This window comes from Leucoraja erinacea, chromosome 1 (genome assembly GCF_028641065.1).
Source record: "Leucoraja erinacea ecotype New England chromosome 1, Leri_hhj_1, whole genome shotgun sequence".
Classification (NCBI taxonomy): Eukaryota; Metazoa; Chordata; class Chondrichthyes; order Rajiformes; family Rajidae; genus Leucoraja; species Leucoraja erinaceus.
The window spans coordinates 111,565,631-111,587,073 of NC_073377.1; the positions used below are offsets into that span (position 1 = coordinate 111,565,631).

At 47.3% G+C, this 21,443-nt stretch overlaps 1 protein-coding gene across 8 annotated transcripts in view; it reads right to left on the bottom strand.

The window, feature by feature from the left end:
* The window catches only part of LOC129700757 (PDZ and LIM domain protein 5-like), a 214,609-nt gene that overhangs the window by 180,618 nt on the left and 12,548 nt on the right, over positions 1 to 21,443 (bottom strand). For 7 of the 8 annotated variants that reach the window (XM_055641485.1, XM_055641479.1, XM_055641470.1 and 4 more), the window contains exon 2: positions 6,930 to 7,080. In XM_055641485.1, coding sequence (XP_055497460.1) covers positions 6,930 to 7,025 — 96 coding nt within the window. In that variant the 5' untranslated portion in view covers positions 7,026 to 7,080. Of the gene's footprint in view, positions 1 to 6,929; positions 7,081 to 9,247; positions 9,326 to 21,443 lie in introns of those variants that run through there. The other variant, XM_055641434.1, reaches the window with a different exon arrangement.

A 21,443-nucleotide genomic window follows, 5' to 3' on the forward strand; every position in this document is an offset into this window, starting at 1 on the left:
CCTTTCACTGTTCGGTAAGTTTCAATGAGGTTCCCCCTCGCATCCTTTTAAACTCCAGTGAGTACTGGCCCAGTGCCGTCAAACGCTCATCATATGTTAACCCAATCATTCCCGGGGTCATTCTCGCATATGATCGATTCGATCCCGACTACGGTTGCTGTCTTTACGGAGTTTGCATGTTCTCCCTGTTTGCTCTGGGTGCTCCGGATACCTCCCCCACTCCAAAGACTTGCAGGTTTGTGGGTCAATTGGTTTCCGTAAATTGTCCCTAGTGTGTAGGATAGAGCTGGTGTACGAGGTGATAGGTGGTTGATGCAGACTCAGTGGGCTGAAGGGCCTGTTTCCACGCTGTATCTCTAAAACTAAACTAAAAACCAAATCCCAAATGATTGTCAGTATAAACGCCAACTTCAGGGAGTCTAATCAAGAAAATGCAAACCAGCAGAGAGCAGAGTAACAAAAGCATATCAGATTTCAACCTTCATCATGCTTGGAACTGTACATCAAGAATAATATGAGGGCAGAATAAAAAACGTTGATCATGCAATGCTGCAAATTCAATCAGCATATGGTTTGACCAGACTGGAATGAGCCAAGGCACCAGGCAAGAGAAGGTTACAGGGTGGAGAGGAATGATTAACACAGCGGATAATAAATATCACAGTCCTTCCCAGCTTGGAAGAATCACTACCCTGTTATCAGCCTTCTGAATGGTGCTTATATTAGCTAGGGTACTGTTCGATTCACCTCTACATCAATGGACTGTGTCTATGGAACTGGGGCAGCACACTGGCGCAGTGGTAGAGCTGCTGCCTTATAGTGTCAGAGGCCCGGGTTCAATCCTGACCATGGGTGCTTTCTGTATCGAGTTTGAACGTTTTCCGTGACCACGTGGGTTTCTCCAGGTGCTTCTGTTTCCTCCCACATTCCAAAGACAAGCAGGTTTGTAATTTAATTTGTTTCTGTAAATTGTCCCCAGTGAGTAGGATAATGCTAGTGCACGGGGTGATCGCTGGTCAGCAGGGACTTGGTGAGCTGAAGGGCCTGTTTCCATGCTGTATCTCTAAAGTAAAGATACAATGCTGATCAAGAGAACTATATTCTACACTCTTACCTTCCCCTTCGCTCTAAATGTTGTACTAAAGTTTGCACCGATTGTACTGTTTGTACCGATTCTGCACTGTTTGGATAGCAATGAAAACAAAAGTTTTCACTGCATCTCGGTACACATGACAATAATAAACCGAACCTTAAACAGTTGTTCCTTATGATACGGAGGATTAGTTTCACACCTGTAAACTGTGCCTCGAAAAAAAATCTTCTTCCAATAACCGCATCATTTATAAAATGCCTTTCATGTGGTCCATCATCAGGTGGCACAGTGGTAGAGTCGCTGCATCGCAGCACCAGAGACCTATGTTCGATCCTGACCTTGGCTCCTGTCTGTACGGAGTTTGCACGTTCTTCTTGTGACCACCGGATGGCCGCCTCGCCAACAGTCCGTCTCGTCCCTTCCTTCTTTCTTGTTTTTTAGTAAATGTTAACTGTATGTTTTAGTATTCTTTAGTTTGTTTTGCGTGGGGGTGGGGGGGGTCGGGGGAAACATTTTTTACAGAGATTGATTTTAATACCGTTTTTTTGTAGTTTATTTAATATATTTGTTTGTCGTATTATGGTGGTTGCGGTTTGTTTTGATTAATTTTGTACTTAAATATCATTGTTAATAATTGATCACATTTTTGGAAAATAAAGTCAACTCCGCCATTCAATCATGGCTGATCAATCACTCCCTCCAAACCCCATTCTTTTGCCTTCTCCCCATAACCCCTGACACCCATTGTTGGCTAGTTACCTAAAGCCAGTTCCATATTGATCAGTCTGTGTGGAAGACCCTAAATAACGTTCCACATGAATGCAGGGGAGGAATTCCTCACCCAGAAGTAGACCAATGGCGTGACCCACCTGGAAAAGAATTCAGGCTCGAGTATCCGATCTGGCAAAGCTCCCGGACTTGGCAGGTTCTGGAGGGAACACACGTCATGCACAAGAGCAGTGGGGACACCAATGGCAAAGGCTCCACAGGGAAGGGAGCGAGGGACGCAGCACTCAAAAGACTTTCCACACAATTCCAACGTGCCTACGTAATGCATTTACCACTGTGGCGTCGCAGAGAAAAACTGCAGCCGCTGCCTCCAGCAAAGGCTTTAAGTGGAACCTTAAAAATAGGAAGGGAGTGCAGGAGAAGCAAAATAGCAGCAACGTGGTATCCTGTTCCAATAGCTACACTTGCACTCAAAATGAGCAGCATCAGGACTCCGATAGATTGATGATCAAAGTTACAATGAATTTAAACTCTCACTTTACAAAACCAGAGTACTGTACCAACGGATAGACACAAAAAGCTGGAGTAACTCAGCAGGACAGGCAGCACCTCTGGAGAGACGGAATGGGTGACATTTCGGGTCGAGACCAGTCTTCAGACTGTACCAACAGTACAGGCAGCACAACGGTAGAGTTCCTGCCTCACAGCGCGAAACTCCGATTTCCTTCCACATTCCAGTCGTGCAGGTTTGTTCGTGAATTGGCTTCGGTAAATTGCCCCTAGCATGTCGGATGCAAATGTTGGGATAACAACAGCTAGTGTATAGGTGATCTTTAGTCAGCGTGGACTCGGTGGACTGAAGGGCCTGTTTCCACGCTGCATCTCTAAACTAAACTAAAGCTGGTAGAGCTGCTGCATCATAACTTCAGAGGTCTAGGTTCAATCCTGACCTGTTTGCGTGGACTTTGCATGGTCTCCCGGTGACCCTGGTTCACATCCGTTACCTTCCCCATCCCAAAGACATGCAGATCGGGTGATGAATTGGTCACTGTAAACCCCAGAGGGTGTGTTACTGAATGAGGGAAGCTGAAATGTGAAACCAAGGACTGGATATAGGTGGAAGATTGGAAGGAGGAGAGGTAGGGAAGGTGAAAGGTAGGCAGGATAGTGGGAGAAGAGGTTTGCATTGGTGGGAATGTAGGATTAGTGTTGGCAGAAGCTTGATAGTCGGCATAAATCAGATTGAGTTGTCTTTTTGTGTTCAGTTTTGAGCACCATGTCATTGGAAAGATGTTATCAAGCTCGAAAGGATGCAGAGGATGTTGCCATGACTCGAGGGTCTGAGCTATAATGAGAGGTTGAGCAGGCTGGGGCTTTATTCCTTGGAGCACGAGAATGAAGGGTGATCTGATGGAGGTGTGCAAAATCATGAGAGGAGCAGATCAGGTAAATGCACAGAGTCTCTTGCCCAGAGTTGGGGAATTGAGAAACAGAGGTTTAAGGTGAGGGGCGAAATATTTAATAGGAACCTGAGGGGTACCGCACCACAAGGGGTAGTGGGTTAATGGAACAAACTGCAGGAAGAGGTAGTTGAGGCAGGTACTAATGGAACATTTAATAAGCATTTAGACAGGGACATGGAACAACAGGTTTAGTGGGGTATGGACCAACCACAGGCGCGTGGGACATGTTGGGCAAGTTGGGCCGAAGGACATGTTTCAACATTCTATGACTCCATGACATGTTCGCAGTGGAGCAAAGTGTCTGCTCCCTTGCTATATGTCTCCGCGACTCCAAACCAGTGTACCATTGGAGACACAAGGAACTGCAGATGCTGGAACCTTGAGCAAGATACAAAGTACTGGAGGAACGCAGCGGGTCAGGCAGCATCTGTGTAGAAAATTGGCAGACGACATTTCGGGTGGGGATCCTTCTTCAGGCTGATGTAGGGGGAACAAAGCTGGAAAAGAGAGGTGGGGTGGGGGGGGGGGGCAGGACAAAGCCTGGAAGTGATAGGTAGATACAGGAGAAGGGGGTTAATTGACAGAATGGTCTATAATTATAGGATAGAAACTACGAGGATATTAGTGAACCAGATGGAAGTTCACAACAAAGAAATAATTTCAAAAATGATCAGTCTTGACTCCATCTACACTTCACGCTGCCTCGGCAAGGCCACCAGCATAATCAACTGCCTGTCTCCTCCCACCCACTCCCTCTTCTCCCCCTCTCCCATCAGGCAAGAGGTACAGAAGTGTGAAACCACACACCTCCAGATCCAGGGTCAGTTTCTTCCCAGCTGTTATCAGGCAACTGAACCATCTTATCACTAACTAGAGAGCAATCCTGTGCTACCATCTATTGGAGACCCTCAGACTATCTTTAATCGGACTTTACTTGACCTTGTCTTGCATTTTCCCTTCATCCTGTATCTGTACACTGTGGACGGATTGATTGTAATCATGTATTGTCCTTCGCTGACTGGTTAGCATGCTATAAAAGCTTTTCACCATACTTCGGTACGCGTGACAATAAACTAAACTAAACTAAATAGACTTTTACCTAGTTGGGTGGATGAAGGGTTTCGACCCGAAACGTCACCCATTCCTTCTCTGCAGGGATGCTGCTGCTTGACCTGCTGAGTTACTCCAGCATTTTGTGTCTACCTGTACTTAGTTGGCACAAGTTGAGCACTCCAGATGATATGGACCAGAAACATCATCTGTCTATTCCCTCAACAGATGCTGCCTGGCCTGCTGAGTTCCTGCAGCATTTTGTGTTTTGCATTCTTTTGTTTTTACACAAAGCATGGGCTGGGCACAAGCTGTGAGCAAGGGTAGAATAGAATAGAATATGTTTATTGTCATTGCACAAAACTGAGCAACAAAATTCCATTTGCTTCTCCTCCGTTAAAAGAAATACAACACGACACCAATGCACATATATACAGTTAATAGTAGAATATAAATACATTTTTAAAAGAGATTAAAAGAATTTAGCGGTATTCCTCGAAGTTACTTCTTGCTTCCCAGTGTTCACTATTGGAGTTAAGCTCTTTTATCGCACAATGGTAGAAACTATTTTTTAGTCTACCAATGCGAGCCTGCAGAGACCTGAACCGCCTCCCGGAGGGTAGCAGAGTAAAAAGGTGGTTGGCAGGGTGGGATGTGTCATGGTTGATATTTATGGCCCTGCGCAAGCATCGGGCCTTGTATATGTCATCCAAGGAGGGCAGGTTAGCGTTTGTAATGCGGTGGGGCAGGATATTAACTTTTTTGACTCGAAGAGGGCCATATGTGCAAGATGTGCAAAGGAGTAAACACATGAGTGGGATCATGCTTTTAGTTTAGCTCAGGGATCCAGCATGGAAACAGGCCCTTTGGCCAAGAGAGTCCGCACCAACCATTGGTCACCCATTCACACTAGTTCTTTGTTGTCCTACTTTCTCATCCACTCCCCACACACTCCGCACACACCTGGGCCATTTTACAGAAGCCAATTAATCGACAAACCTGCACGTCTTCGGGACGTGGGAGGGAGCCGGAGCACTCGGGGGGGAAACCCATGGTCGTACCAGGGAAAACGTGCAAACTTCACACAGACAGCACCCGTAGTCAGGATCGAACCCGGATCTCTGGAGCTATGAGGCAGCAACTCTACAGCTGCGTCACCGTGCTGCTCCAGATATGTTGAGTGGGTAAACTCACAAATTCTATTTAGTTTTGCTTAACCCTTCCTTACTTTGCAAGACTATTACTGTGTGCTTTGTTGCAATGTGCCGCACACTGATTCTATGACGGCAAGGAATTTTTAAGTGTAGTCTACTTTGCATAAGCAGAGAAATGTTGCAGTCCTCTTGAGTTACCCCAGCACATTCCCCCACCACCCACCCATTCTTCCCACTGCTGTAACCAGTGTGAAGAAGGGTCATGACTTGAAACATTGCCTGGCCATTCCCTCCCCAGACGCTGACCTGCTGATCCCCCAGCACTTTGCTCAGGATCCTGGATCCTTCTGCACCTTCTCCGAAGCCTTCACACCCCTCCTGTAATGGGGTGACCCTCAACTTTACATAGTACTCCACTTGGTTTATACTCTCTAGAATTTAGAAGATTGAGAGGGGATCTTATAGAAACTTACAAAATTCTTAAGGGGTTGGACAGGCTAGATGCAGGAAGATTGTTCCCGATGTTGGGGAAGTCCAGGACAAGGGGTCACAGCTTAAGGATAAGGGGGAAATCCTTTAAAACCGAGATGAGAAGACATTTTTTCACACAGAGAGTGGTGAATCTCAGGAACTCTCTGCCACAGAGGGTAGTTGAGGCCAGTTGATTGGCTATATTTAATAGGGAGTTAGATGTGGCCCTTGTGGCTAAGGGGATCAGAGGGTATGGAGAGAAGGCAGGTACTGGATACTGAGTTGGATGATCAGCCACGATCATATTGAATGGCGGTGCAGGCTCGAAGGGCCGAATGGCCTACTCCTGCACCTAAATTTCTATGTTTCTATGTAATTGCGGCACAACCAAAGTTTTACAACTTTACACCATGACCTCCTATCTCTTACGCTCGGTGCCCTGGCCGATGAAGGCGAGCATACCATACAACCTCTTTACGACACTGTAGACTTTTAGAGATGCTGGGCGGAAACAGGCCCATTGGCCCACCGAGTCAGCTCCGACAGCGCTCCCTGGCCACTAACACTATCCTGCACACACTAGACACAATTTACAATTTTACCAACACTAATCAACCTACATTATGTCTCTCGAGTGCGGAAGGAGACCGGAGCACCTGGAGAAAACCCACACGGTCACAGGGAAAACATGCGAACTCCATACAGACAGCACCCGTAGTCAGGATCAAATCTGAGTCTCTGGTGCTGTATGGCAGCAACTCTACCACCACGCCACCCGAGTTAGTAATGCTACCATGGCCGGTCACTGCATTTCATGCTGTTGATAGTAAGACATAGGAGCAGAATTAGGCCATTCGGCCCATGGGGGGGGGTCTGCTCTGAACACATAGCCTTGGGTACCAGTTTGGAGTTATATTGAGAACAGAAGCCAGTGGCGAAGATTTAACAGGAGAAGGAATCGATGCTTACCCTGGAGATGGTCAAGGGCATGTTGAAGTCCTTGCCTCCTTGAAGCCTGAATCCCCATGGAGCGGGGCCAAGCAGCGAGACCGTGTAGTTGCTCATCCTCAGGCGTTCTCTCTCACACACTCTCTCTCTCTCCGGGGACTCAATCAACCAACTGCAGAAATAAATAAAAACAGACAAATTACCACAGATATACATTGTTATAATTCCACACAAAGCAACTAAATCTCGGCGTGGCACAGTGGTAGAGCCTCTGCCTCACAGCGCCAGAGACCCGGGTTCGATCCTGACTCCGGGTGCTCCGGTTCCCTCCCACACACCAAAGACGCACAGGTTTGTAGGTTAATTGGCTTTGATAAAGTTGTAAATTGTCCCTGGTGTGTAGGATAGTGCTAGTGTCCGGGGTGATCACTGGTCGGCTTGGACTCAGTGGGACAAACGGCCTGTTTCAGAGCTGTATCTCTAAAGTAAAATCAACTAAACTAAATATTGATCAAAAACTACTGCAGGGTAACAGGCCCTTTCATCCCAGAGTCCACACCCACCATTCACACTAATTCTATGTTATCCCACTTTTGCATCCACTCCCTACACACTGGGGACAATTTTTACAGAGGCCAATTAACCTACAAAACCCGTACGTCTCTGGGACAGCGGAGAAAACCGGAGTTCCCTGAGGAAACCCACACGGTCAGGGGGAGAACGTGTTCACAAGTCATGGGATCAGAATTAGCCCATTCGGCCCATTGTGTCTACTCCACCATTCAATCAGGGCAGATCTCTCTTTCCTTCTCAACCCCATTCTCCTGCCTTCTCCCCACAGCTCCACACAGACTTCCCCACAACTCCACATAGACAGCACTCGGGCTCAGGGTCGAACCAGGAGTCTCTGGTGATTTGCTGTGAAGCAGCAGCTCGACCATAGTGCCACGGTGCGGCCTCTACTGAAAAACAAATTCCATTTTCGTACTGCAAAGGAGTTATGGTGCAAAAGCAGGCCATTCACATCAGCAGGTCCAATGGCGTTTTTAATGCTCTTCCCTTGAATGCATTTACAGAACCTGCCACTATTGCTCCTATGACATCAGAGTCCCATATTCTCAGCGCCCACTCGGTCAAGTTTATTTCGAACTTCCCGCTAGATTTATGAGTGTCAGCTATTATAGCGATGGCATCTGGATGTCATTGATTGCCTCATTCTCGTGGCCAACATCCCCAGTCTCGATTTTCCTGACAGGCGGCAATTTGCGCAGAGTACCGTATTCTGTGCAAACAAAAAATGCTGGAGGAACTCAGAGGGTCTGGCAGCAAGCATCCTGTCAACAACTAGAGAGTGGTCCTGAGCTACCATCCACCTCATTGGAGACCCTCAGACTTTATCTTGCACTAAATGTTAGTCCTTTTATCCTGTATCTGTACACTGGATGGCCCGAATGTAATCATGTACAGTTTTTCCATTGACTGCATAGCATACAACAGAAAGCTCTTCACTGAACCTCGGTACACGTGACAATAAATTAAACAAAACAACCCTGCAGGGAAATGGACAGACGACATTTGGGGTCGGGACCCTTCTTCAGGCACATGGAGTAGACCTAAATCTCTATTATATCGCCACTGAAGACTGACAGGTGCTTGATTAGTACGGGTGTCAGGGGTTACGGGGAGAAGGCAGGAGAATGGGGTTCGGAGGGAAAGATAGATCAGCCATGACCGAATGCCAGAGTAGACGATGGGCCGAATGGCCTAATGCTGCTCCTGGAACTTAGGTTGTTTGCCTCAGCAGCTATTTATGGCATGAAGTTGCAGATTCACAGCAGGTCTGAACTGTTCAATCCCCTCTGAAATACATTACGTTTCTCTGCCCATCAAGTGTTTCAAACTGGTTTTGATAGTTCTGGCATTACAAGGAGTTGAATGTGTGTCCTTTAAAGAAGGCACGGAAATATTAGAAAGCCAACCAGGCTTTGGAAAGCACTGTATAGCCCATTCGGTGTCGATACAGTAATCTGACAGAAATAGTGCAGCACAGGAGGAGCAATGTACATCCCAAGGAAAAGATTCACCTGCTCTTTGCACTGATGCCCAACTAAAACATTGCAAAACACTAATGCACACCACTTGTACAACGACGCTGTTCACAACGGGTTAGATAAAACGGACTGAAATCGGCACCACATGGAGGGAAATAGCAAGCAGCTGAACAGGAGGAGCAGAATCGCCTGGCAAAGATTACCCCAACCACATCTATCTCCGTCAAACAAAATCAAGCAACCAGATATTACAACTGGATTTGATTGTTCACGTAACATAAGTTTTACCTTAACGTCGGTACCGGCCTTGGGAGCACGCACTGTACACAGACTGAACCGTGTGAAGCAGCACAGCATTGACTGCCAGCACCCACTATATATAACCAAGCCACTGTAAGGTTACACCGAGCCTTTACAGTTCTGCACTCTGACGTAAGGCGACTGATTTAACCACTTTGATTTCATTAGCAGACCCGGGCTCCACTTAACAGCAGGTAGACCCAGGGTATTTATTTTACAAAAATAAATATATTGAATTATTAACCACATTTACAAAACAAACAGGTAGAACACTCCCACCGCCATAATACAAAAAACACCAAATATTCTTAATACTAAATATTAAATAACTATTGGCAATGCTGGTCTAGGATTCATTCATCCCCGCGGTGCCAGAACCCCTCCATGGTGCCCGTGGACGCCGTGTGTTTCATTTTGAGGGACACCCTGGCACGGACGTAACCCCAGAGAAGGGGCAGGCAGTCGGCTCGGGCTGAGCCCTCGTCTGCCTGCAGACCCGGCGTATTAGTGTGCCTTGGTTAGGAGAACTTAGCAGCAGTCCGGAATGGGCATCATCCAAGCCTCTCCTCCACCTCCTCATGCTGGTTATAACACTGTAGTAGAATGACCGGGAGATGATAGGAGGCATCGTTTTGCTTTAACACTGTCAGCCCACTCCCTTCTCCCCTGTCGCTAATCCATCATCTCCTTAAATCCATCTCTGCTCTTCATCTCAACCGTTCCCTCTCCCGCTTCTCTCTGGCTAATGGAGTTTCCCACCAATTCCACAAAGGACTTTAGGGGCAGCACAGTGGCGCAGGGGTAGGGTTGTTGCTTTACAGTGCCAGACTCCATGTACTCCACCATACATCCTGAAGTCGATAACCAGCTCCTTCATCTTGCTAACATTGAGGGAAAAGTCATTGTCCCGACACCACAATACAATCTCCTTCCTGTAACCCACAGAGGATCAGGGTTAGCTGGGGGCGGCACAGTGTCGCAGGGGTAGGGTTGCAGCTTTACAGTACCAGACACCATGTACTCCACCATACATCCTGAAGTCGATAACCAGCTCCTTCATCTTCCTAACGTTGAGGGAGAAGTCGTTGTCCCGACACCACATTACAATCTCCTCCCTGTAACCCACAGTGGATCAGGGCTAGCAAGGGGCGGGCACAGTAGTGCTTTACAGTGCCAGACACCCCGGTTCGATCCTGTACTGGTGCTGTCTGTACAGAGTTTGTACTTTCTCCCAGTGACCGCGTGTGGTTTTCTCCGGGTGCTCCGGTTTCCTCCCACACTCCAAAGAGGTGCAGGTTTGCAGGTTAATTGGCTTCTGTAAAAACTCTAAATTGTCCCTGGCGTGCAGGATAGCACTAGTGTGCACAGGGATCGCCAGTCGGTGCAAACTCGGAGTGTAGGAGGAAACCGGAGCACCCATAGGAAGGGCAGAGCTCAGTGACTTGCCTCTCAGACCCTTCAGACGTAACCTTAAACTGAGACGTGACGCAGGAGTTGAGCGAAACACTAAAAAGTCTCAGAGTGCTACTCAAAACTATTCCAGGTACAGCTTCTCCCCAGAGCACTAACCCACACCACTGAAAAAGATTATCCGATCATTAACCTCTCTTTCTCGGTGACACCTTGCTGTGTGCAAATTGGCCATCACATCTCCACGGCAACTCCTGAAGTGATTTATAGGCTGTGAAAAAGGTGGTCACGCCCAGAGGTTGCGAGAAAAAGTGGTGTGTTATTGTAAAAACATTCACGGAGCATCGAACAGTAACAGCACAGGAACAGGCCCTTTGGCCCACAATGTCTGTGCTGAACATGTTAAGTTAAACTGATCTCATCTGCCTGCACGTGACCCATCTCCTACCATTCCCTACCTTTCAATGTGCCTATCCAAAAACACGACTCGTATCTGCCTCCAGCACCAACCCTGGCAGCACGTTCCAGGCACCCGCCACCCTCTGTGTAAAAATAATTGCCCCATACATCACCTTTAAACTTTGCCCCTCACACCTTAAAGCTGTGCCCTCTAGTCTTTGACATTTCCACTCTGGGGAAAAACGTTGCGATTCTCTACCCTATCAATGCCTCTCATAGTGTTATACACCTCTATCAGGTCTCCCCTCAGCCTCCCGAGGGAACAATCCAAGTCTATCCAACTTCTCCTTCTAGTTAATACCTTTTAATTCAGGCAGCATTCTGGCGAGGGCCAGCGTAAATTGGAGGAACAGCACCTCATATTTCGCTTGGGTAGTTTACACCCCAGCAGTATGAACAATGACTTCTCTAACTTTCGATAGCCCTTGCTTTCCCTCTCTCTACATTCCCTCCCCCTTCCCAGCAAAGATTATAGAGATTCTTTGCTTCCCAGTGCTCCCACCAGTCTTACAGTCTCCGCCTACATTCTGTCTTTGTCCCTCCCGACACCAGTCTGAAGAAGGGTCTCGACCCGAAACGTCACCAATTCCTTCTCTCCATAGAAGCTGCCTCACCTGCTGAGTTACTCCACCATTTTGTGTCTATTTTACCAGCATCTGCAGCTCTTTCTTAAGCTCCTCTGCCTCCTTCAAAGCCTGCACATCCTTCCTGTAATGGGGGAATGATAGTTCAAAAGGTCTCCAATGAGGTAGATGGGAGGTGAGGACCACACTCTAGCTGGTGTGAGGATGGTTCAGTTGATAATTTAATCACGGCCTTGTTCAACAACTAGAACGCCCTGGAATGAAGGTGATTACAGAGAGCGGTTGACACTGCCCGCCCGGTCCATCGGAACCCGGCGAGCACTGATCTCCGCACCATCTAAGTGATTTATAGGAGGCACTGCCTCAAAAAGACAGTCTGTATCATGAAAGACCCGCATCAACCTGACCACGTTCTCATTGCAATCCTGCCATCGGGTAGAAGACGCAGGAGCCTGAAAACCATAACCACCATGTTCAAGAATAGCTTCTGGTAAATCTCCTCTGCTCCCTCTTCAGAGGCTCCACATCCTTCCTGTAATGGGGCACCCAGAACTGCACAAAATATGGCCAATGCTGCCTAAGCAAAAATCCAATAAAGCTGCAACTCGAGTTCCTGACTCTTACATTCAATGTCCAGACCGATGAAGGCAAGCGTACCATGCGCCCTCTTTACCACTCGATCTACTTGTGTTGCCACTTTCATGGAGCTGGGGATCTCTTTCTTTGATTTGGAACAGTATGGGAGTTTGGTTTGTGGTCCACTACAGTGGATATTCATGGAAGTCCACCTTCCCACCCCCGAATTTATCTCCTCCCACCCACACCCAGCATCTTCACAAATGCCTTCAGTCTATGTGGAAAGATGGCAGCATGGTAGTACAGCGGAAGAGTTGCTGCCTTTTAGCACCAGAAACCTCGGTTCGATCCTGATCACAGGTGCTGTCTGTACAAAGTTTTCATGTTCTCCCTGTGACTTGCGTGGGTTTCCTCCGGGTGCTCCGGTTTCCTCCCACATCCCAGAGGTTTTGCGGATTTTGCAGGTTTACTGGCCCTCTGTAAACTGCTCCAAGTGTGTTGGGAGTGGATGCAAATGCGGGATAACATAGAACTAGTGCGAACGGGTGATCGATGGTCGGCTCGGACTCAGTGGGCCAAAGGACCCGTTTCCATGCTGCATTTCTAGAATGCAATGAACTGCAGATGCTGGTTTGCAAACACAGACAAAGTGTTGGAATAACTCAACGGGTCGGGCCACATCTGTGGGGAACATAGAGAGGGGACGTTTCGGCTTGGGACCCTTCTTCAGGCCGAGGGCCAGGGGAGATAGGACAAGGTACAAAGAACAAATGAATGGGAGGTGTATAAAACAGGGACAAATGAAAGCCAACAAAGGAAGTGGGCTACACAGGGTGAGCCAGCATTTAATTGAGAAGCTGGTGCTCAGAAGCCTTCTTGAACCTCTGCAGTCCTTGAGGTGTGGGTCTATATCCACTACACTGCTAGGGAGGGAGTTCCTAACTCCCACGAGATTTCTTCAAAATTTGACCCTGCAACGGTGAAGGAATAGTGATGTGTTATCGTGTGTGGATGGTGTGTGGCTTGGAGGGACACCAGCAGGTGAGAGTGTTCCCCCTGCTTTTGGCGTCCTTTGTCCTAGCTCAGAGCTGGATGCTTTGGAAGGTTCTGTCTAAGGAGTCTTGCTAAGTTGCTGCAGTTGCACCCTGCAGATAGCACTAACTCTCCCATCAGGCGAGACGTACAGAAGTGTGAAAACGCACACCTCCAGATTCAGGGACAGTTTCTTCCCAGCGCTTATCAGGCAACTGAACCATCCTATCACCAACTAGAGAGCTGGCCTGACCTCCCATCTACCTCATTGGAGGCCCGAGGACTATCTTTAATCGGACTTAACCTTGCACTAAACATTATCCCCTTTGCAGATGCAAAATGTCGGGATAACTCAGCAGGTCAGGCAAGCATCTCTGGAGAAATTGGATGAGTGACGGTTCGGGTCGGGATCCTTCTTCAAACTGGCCGGTTTCCAGATCAGAAACATCACTCATCCTTTTTGTCTGGAGATGCTGCCTGACCTGTTGAATTACTCCAGCACTTTGTGTCTATCTTCAGTATATACCAACATCTGCAGTTCCTTTTTTTTTAAAGTTTAGTTTATTGTCACGTGTGCCGAAGTACAGTGAAACGTTACACACTAGCCCCTTTTTCTTGTATGGGTGCTGTGCATGGCTTGATTGTAATCATCTTTCTGCTGACTGGATAGCAAGCAACAAAAATTATTTTCACTATTTTACATGTGACAATAAATTAAACTAAACTAAAATGCTGCTACTGTGCGTCATGGTGGGGTGAGTCAATGGGTGTGGATGGGGTGCCTCATAAGTAGGCTGCTAACTCCTGTTAATGTTGCTAACTCCTGTTAATCCTGAGCTCAGTGAGTGTTGTTGAACTGCATTCATTCAAGCAAGTCGAGAGCCGTGTAGCTCGTGGACAGGCTGTGTGGAATTAGGGTCTCCACCTAAAACGCCCACATCCTTCTCTCCAGAGATGCTGCCTGTCCCTCTGAGTTACTCCAGCTTTTTGTGTCTACCTTCGATTTAAACCAGCATCTGCAGTCCCTTGTGTAGGAAAGAACTTGCAAAATTCCTTCTTACACGTTTAGTCAGACAGCTTGGAAACAGCTCTTTCTGCCCACCTTGCCATGCAAACTAAATGCATCTACACTAGCCCCACCGGCCCAGGTTAGGCCCATTTCCCTCTAAATGTTGAGCCATCCTTCTGATCGGGCCAGGGTAGCGTCCAGATTTTGCTGTGCTTGCTTGTGAACCATTTCATTATCTGAGGAGCTGCAAATGGTGCCGAGTAGTATGCAGAGTAGTATGCAATCATCAGCGGGAGGGGAGGAGAGGGGTGTGAAGACAGACAGAAAAAGAGAGAGACAGAGAGAGACACAGAGACACACAGAGAGAGACAGAGAGAGATACACAGAGACACACAGAGAGAGACAGACAGAGAGAGAGAGAGAGACACAGACATAGAGAGAGAGAGAGAGAGAGAGAGAGAGAGGAGACAGAGAGAGAGAGAGTGTCCAAGCAGGCAAGCCGGCAAGTGTGGAAATTAAATTTGCACATTTTGAATATTGTTTCCAAAGGAGAAAGCAAGTTCCAAGAGATAGGGCGATCAAGACCGAGAGAGAGACAGACAGACAGAGAGAGAGAGAGAGAGAGAGAGAGAGAGAGAGAGAGAGACAGAGAGAGAGAGAGAGAGAGAGAGAGAGAGAGAGAGAGAGAGAGAGAGAGAGAGAGAGAGAGAGAGAGAGAGAGAGAGAGAGAGAGAGAGAGAGAGAGAGAGAGAGAGAGAGAGAGAGAGAGAGAGAGAGAGAGACAGAGAGAGACAGAGAGAGACAGAGAGAGAGAGAGAGACAGAGAGACAGAGAGAGACAGAGAGACAGAGACAGAGAGACAGAGACAGAGACAGAGACAGAGACAGAGACAGAGACACAGGAGCAGGGAGACAGAGGCAAAGAGACGGAGGCAACGAGACGGAGGCAGCGAGACGGAGGCAGCGAGATGGGGTGAGCGAGAGACGGGGAGAGACAAACAGAGAGGCAGACAGAGAGAGAGGCAGACAGAGAGGCAGGATATGGATTACCTACAGGCTTTGGTGATTAGTTTAGCTTGGCATCATATTCGGAACATGAGGTCCCAAAGGCATGTGCCTGTGCTGTACATACAGTGTATAGGTGAAAGGAACAGGATCTGGTGACAGAGAGGGATGCACTGCGGTGAGGAGTGATTCAGACCAATAATTTCTCTGATTAACAAGCTGGGAAGAAGCCGAGAGGGAGGTCATTCAACAGATTGCGATTAGACCACGGTGAACACTAACCATTAAGATTGTCACTTGAGACATTGCTCACATACTCAGCAGCATTTAATACAAGACTCTATATATATCACCTTGCATGGGGGACGTTGAGCTGATTGGATGAAACCTAAGTACACAATGTCCTAAGTCACCCGCCTGCCAGGGGTCTGAGATATTGAATTTGGATCTGTCGGTAGGTCTTGCAGCGGTCCGGTAATCAGAGCAAAGCTGGCAATTACTTCTCTCCAGAGATGCTGTCTGTCCCGCTGAGTTACTCCAGCATTGTGTGTCTACCAGTAATGACTTTCCTGGGCTTTGCTCAGGTCCTGCCTGCTTCTTGCAAAGCCCATCTCTTAACATGATCATCCGTGTCTCCCAACTCCCAGGCACATGCGTACTGTTACACTACCAAGATTCAATAGAGTCATAAGAGTCAGGAGTACACACAAAATGCTGAAATACTCCATCATCAAGTTCGCCGACGACACCACTATTGTGGGGCGTATCACTGATAGGGATAAGTCAGAGTACAGAAGAGAGATCGAGCAACTGTCCATATGGTGCCAGTGCAATAACCTGGCCCTCAACACCAGCAAAACCAAGGAACTGATTGTGGACTTTGGAAGGAGTAGGAGGGGGACCCACAGCCCCATTTATATCAATGGTTATATCGATGGTTGAAAGGGTCAAGGGTCAAATTCCTGGGCGTGCACATCTCTGAAGATCTTTCCTGGTCCGAGAACACTAACGCAATTATCAAAAAAGCTCATCAGCGCCTCTACTTCCTGAGAAGATTACGGAGAGTCGGATTGTCAAGGCTCTCTAACTTCTACAGGTGCACAGTCGAGAGCATGCTGACCGGTTGCATCGTGGCTTGGTTCGGCAATTTGAGCGCCCTGGAGAGGAAAAGACTACAAAAAGTAGTAAACACTGCCCAGTCCATCATCGGCTCTGACCTTCTTTCCATCGAGGGGATTTATCGCAGTCGCTGCCTCAAAAAGGCTGGCAGTATCATCAAAAGACCCACACCATCCTGGCCACACACTCATCTCCCTGCTACCTTCAGGTAGAAGGTACAGGAGCCTGAAGACTGCAACAACCAGGTTCAGGAATAGCTACTTCCCCTCAGCCATCAGGCTATTAAACCTGGCTCGGACAAAACTCTGATTATTAACAACCACTTTCTGTTATTTGCACTTTACCAGTTTATTTATTCATGTGTGTATATATTTATATCATGGTAAATGGACACATTTATCTGTTTTGTAGTAAATGCCTACTATTTTTTTTTTCTGTGTGCTTAAGCAAAGCAAGAATTTCATTGTCCTATACAGGGACACATGACAATAAACTCACTTGAACTTGAAATAGTCAAGAATCAGAATTGTGTTATTGTCATATGTCCCAGACAGAACAATGAAATTCTTACTTGCAGCAGCACAACAGAATATGTAAACATAGTACTCAACATGTGAACAACATAGTAAACGAGAAAAAAGTGTTCAGTATATATACACACACACACATACATATAGAGTACATATATGTACTGAACATTTTTTTAGACTCAAAATAGACACAAACACACATCTATCTATCTATCTATCTATCTATCTATCTATCTATCTATCTATCTATCTATCTATCTATCTATCTATCTATCTATATATAAAACTCAAATCAGTCCGCCTGCAGTACGGATCCCTTCCGCCCTTTCGATTCGTTGACGGCTGCTCCTTCCTCAGCTTCCAACACACTTCGAAACAATGTTGCAAGACAGGAACACTGAACTTTTCACTGCTGCAGCAGGCAGGGATTTTTTTTAAAGAGGCAGGGCAGTGCTGGAATCTTACTTTTGAGAACGGCTTCAGTTCCATTGGAGGAGACGGGTGCATGGTGGAATATTGGGTTGGGGGATCACACCATTGGGGGAGCAGACCCAACGGGTCTGCACTTGGTCTAGCATATATATAAAACTCAAATCAGTCCGCCTGCAGTACGGCTGCATTTCTTCCTTTGATTCATTGCCACGCCCAATCCAGACGCTCAATCTCCAAGATATTTTCCATTTCGGTAGAGATTTCGCTTTTCTTTCTAAGTATCCGCTCCTCATTTCATTTTGTCGTGTTGAAGTACATGTTTTTCATCAAATCCTTCTCCCCCCCCCCCACCCACCCCTAAGTATTTCAAAAATAAACAGGCTTCTCCATTTACATGTCAGCTTCCAACACACTTCGAAACAAAGTTGCAAGAGAGGAACACTGAACTTTTCATTGCTGCATCAGGCAGGGGAGGGCTGCAATCTTACATTTGGGAACGGGCTCAGTTCCAATGGAGGAGACGGGTGCATGGTGGAATATTGGGTTGGGGGATCACACCATTGGGGGAGCAGACCCAACACTTGGTCTAGTATATAGATAAAACTCAACGGGTCAGGCAGCATCTGTGGAGAAAATGGGTAGGCGACCTTTCACTAGACCTCACTATCCATTTTCTCCACAAATGCTGCCTGACCCGCTGAGTTACACCCGACTGAGGAAGTCCCGACCCAAAACATCACCTATCCATGTTCTCAAGAGAAGCTGCCTGACCTGCTGAGTTATACCAGCACTTTGTTGCTAACTTTGGTTCAAACCAGCCTCTGCAGTTCCTTTTTATTTGATCGTGTTTGATCGTCATACATACCGAAACCGGAAAAATGAAATTCTTACTTGCAGCAGCATAAGTCAAGAAACACAGCAACAAAAACACAGGAATAATCGATAACATAATGATCAAAATAAAATTCAACGCAAAAACCCAATATTAGTGAAAAACAAAAGCCCAGTCCCTTGTGCAACCAAGACTTTGCAATTAGAGGGTCAAATGCTTCAAGTTCACTTTTTCCCTGCCATATATTGATTCACTGATGGAACCAAGATGACTCGGTAATCTTCACGCAAGCATAGAGATCTTCCTGCAGCAATTCTGAATGTTTGCGGTATTAGTTATTGCCACATGTACTGAGATACAGTGAACACTTTTTTTCGCAATCAAACCACACACGTATAAAGGGGAAGTGCAAAAGGTGGTAAAATAGTGTCACAGCTATGGAGAAAGTGCAAGTGAGGAAAAGTGCAAGGACCACAATGAGGTGAATTGAAAGATCCAGTTCAAGTTCACATTTCAAGTTCAAGTTCACATTTATTGTCACATGCACCAGTTACAGTGATATTTGAGTTACCATACAGCCATACAAGTAAAAAGAACGGCATACACAATAAATTTAACATAAACATCCACCACAGGGGAATCAACATTCCTCACTGTGAGAGAAGGCAATAAAGTTCATTCATCTTCCTCCTTTGTTCACCCGTGGTCGGGGCCATTGCCAACGGTGCACTGTTCAAGCGGGATGATGGAAACTCTGGCGTCGGGACGGATTGGAACAGGAATTCAAACTTATGAAAGATCCGTTCAAGAGTCTGAAAAGAGTGAGGGAGAAGCTGTTCCTGTATCTGGTGTTGCGTGTTTTCACGTTTTTGTACATTCAGCCCGATGGGAGAGAGAAGAGAGAATGACTAAGTGTTTGTTGATTATGTTGGCTTCTTTCCTGAGGCAAGGCGTTGTGCAGATAGATTCGATGGTGGGGCAAGGCTGGTTTGCATGATAGACTGGGCAACGTCCACGACTCACTGCAATTTCTTGCAGTCTTAAACCTGAGTATCTACAAGTACAGGTCCACCACCAATTCTACGACAACTCGTGATCCGGAACCTCCGACAAAATTACGAGAACGCACTTGAAATCCCCCCCGGGAGGTTCCCCCGAAAATGTGGCGCCTAGGCCGGGTGAGGCAACCGCCCGCGACCTCGGGTCGAATTTGCCCCCTGCAGCTGGAGCTTTGGAAGCCATGCCTGGCAGATCCATTCCCATATCCGACTTCAGCGGCCAACTTTGAGGGAAAATCAGCAGTGAACCTGTATTTATGCACAGTACTCAGTATTTACTAGCTTGCGTTCCTACTGTAGCTGGACAAGTGCGGAGCTGTTTGGAGTCACAAGCTTTTGCCAAAGCTTCACTAGCTCTTACAAACCAGAGCTTTGAGGTGCCCTGAAGTCGTGAGGTCTTGTTGCCATAGCGCGGCTTAAAACAAAGCCATGGCATCCAAAGTCCAGTTGCAGTGTTGGGGTCATGCCATTTTGGGGCAGCTCGGTTTGGGCAGTGGAGCTGCTGTCTCACAGTGCCAGAGACCCAGGTTCGATTCTATTCACTACTGTATGTGTGGAGTTTGCATGTTCTCCTTGTGACCATGTGGGTTTCTTCCAGGTTCTCCGGATTCCCCCGACATCCAAATGACGTGTGGGTTCGTAGGTTAATTTGCTTCTGTAACCGAGCACTGGAGTGTAGGGAGTGAATGTGAAAGTGGGCTAACATAGAATTAGTGTGAACGGATGATGGATAGTCGGCATGGACACAGTGAGCCGAAGGGTCGTTTTCCATGCTGTATCTCTTAATTAAGTAAGTAAGTAAATTTTATTTATATAGCATGTTTAAATCAACTCGCATTGAAACCAAAGTGCTTTACATAAAAAAAATAATTAAGTTTCTGTACATCCATAGAAAGATTAAAAATCAGAAAAATGACACAACACATTATAGAATTCAACATGAACGTCCCCCCCACAACAGAATCAAAAATTTCCACTTTCTCCATTCATATTCCTCCATTCCCTACATATCAATGTGCCTGTCTAAAAGCCTCTTAAACGCCACTATCGCATCTGCCACACCCACCACCCCTGGCAGCAGGTTTCAGGTACCCTCCACCAGTGTAGAAAAAACCCTGCCCCGCACATCTCCTTTAGACTTTGCCCCCCCCTCGCATCGTGGATAAGGATCTAAATGAGTGTCTGTAGTTTGTAATTTCTCACTTGGGGAAGGGGGATCATTTAAATGCCTCCTGCAGGTGGAAGCAGCTCCAGCACTGTGGTTCAGCGCTGGGCGTGTCAGCCTGAATCATGTGTTCCAGTCACGCGATGACCTTCTGACACAGAAGCAGCTCGATGCACGCAACCTTTATCCAGGCACGTCCTTGCAGGTAACTAGTTGTAACAGGTAACTGGTGATAGATTGGTTCAGTTGCCTGACAACAGCAGGCAGAACAGAAGTGTGAAAACGCACACCTCCAGATTCAGGGACAGTTTCTTCCCAGCTGCTATCAGCCAACGGAACCATCCTATCACTATCTAGAGAGTGATCCTGTCTAGTTGTTGTCCAAAAAAAAGCGAATCTCTATGTTTTAGCGGGGACTGGCAGGAGTCCAGCCAGAAACTAGTCAGACACAAGTTGTGTGCACTAGACGTGTTTATTCTCTCCAATACAGCTCCCTACTCCTTCAAGGTCACGGGCGATGCCCGGCTTTAAATACCAACTCAGGTACTGACCCCATGACTAGCGCCTCCCACACTCTAGAGTCCGCCCTCTAGAGCCGATGGTTCATTGTGCCCTTGGGTCGCCACCAGGAGCCGCCACATGGACCCCCCCCCCCCAGAACCAGAGGCACCGAACCGGACGGGACGCTTAACGAGGCAGCCCCAATGCATAGAGTCCCATGCCCCAGGGGCTTGCTCGGTTCAGAAGAATCTCCGGGAGCCCGGGGCGGCGGACACCCGCGCGACGGGGCGGTTGAGCCACATGGACTGGCTCGCTCAGGTCCAAGTGGGCCGGTTTCAAACGAGCCACAGACACAGTTTCACGCCGGCCTCCCATGTCAAAATCATATGTAGTAGGCCCGTGCCGCAGCACGCGAAAGGGACCTTCATACGGGCGCTGTAAGGACCTGTGGGAGTCACGGCGAAGAAAAACAC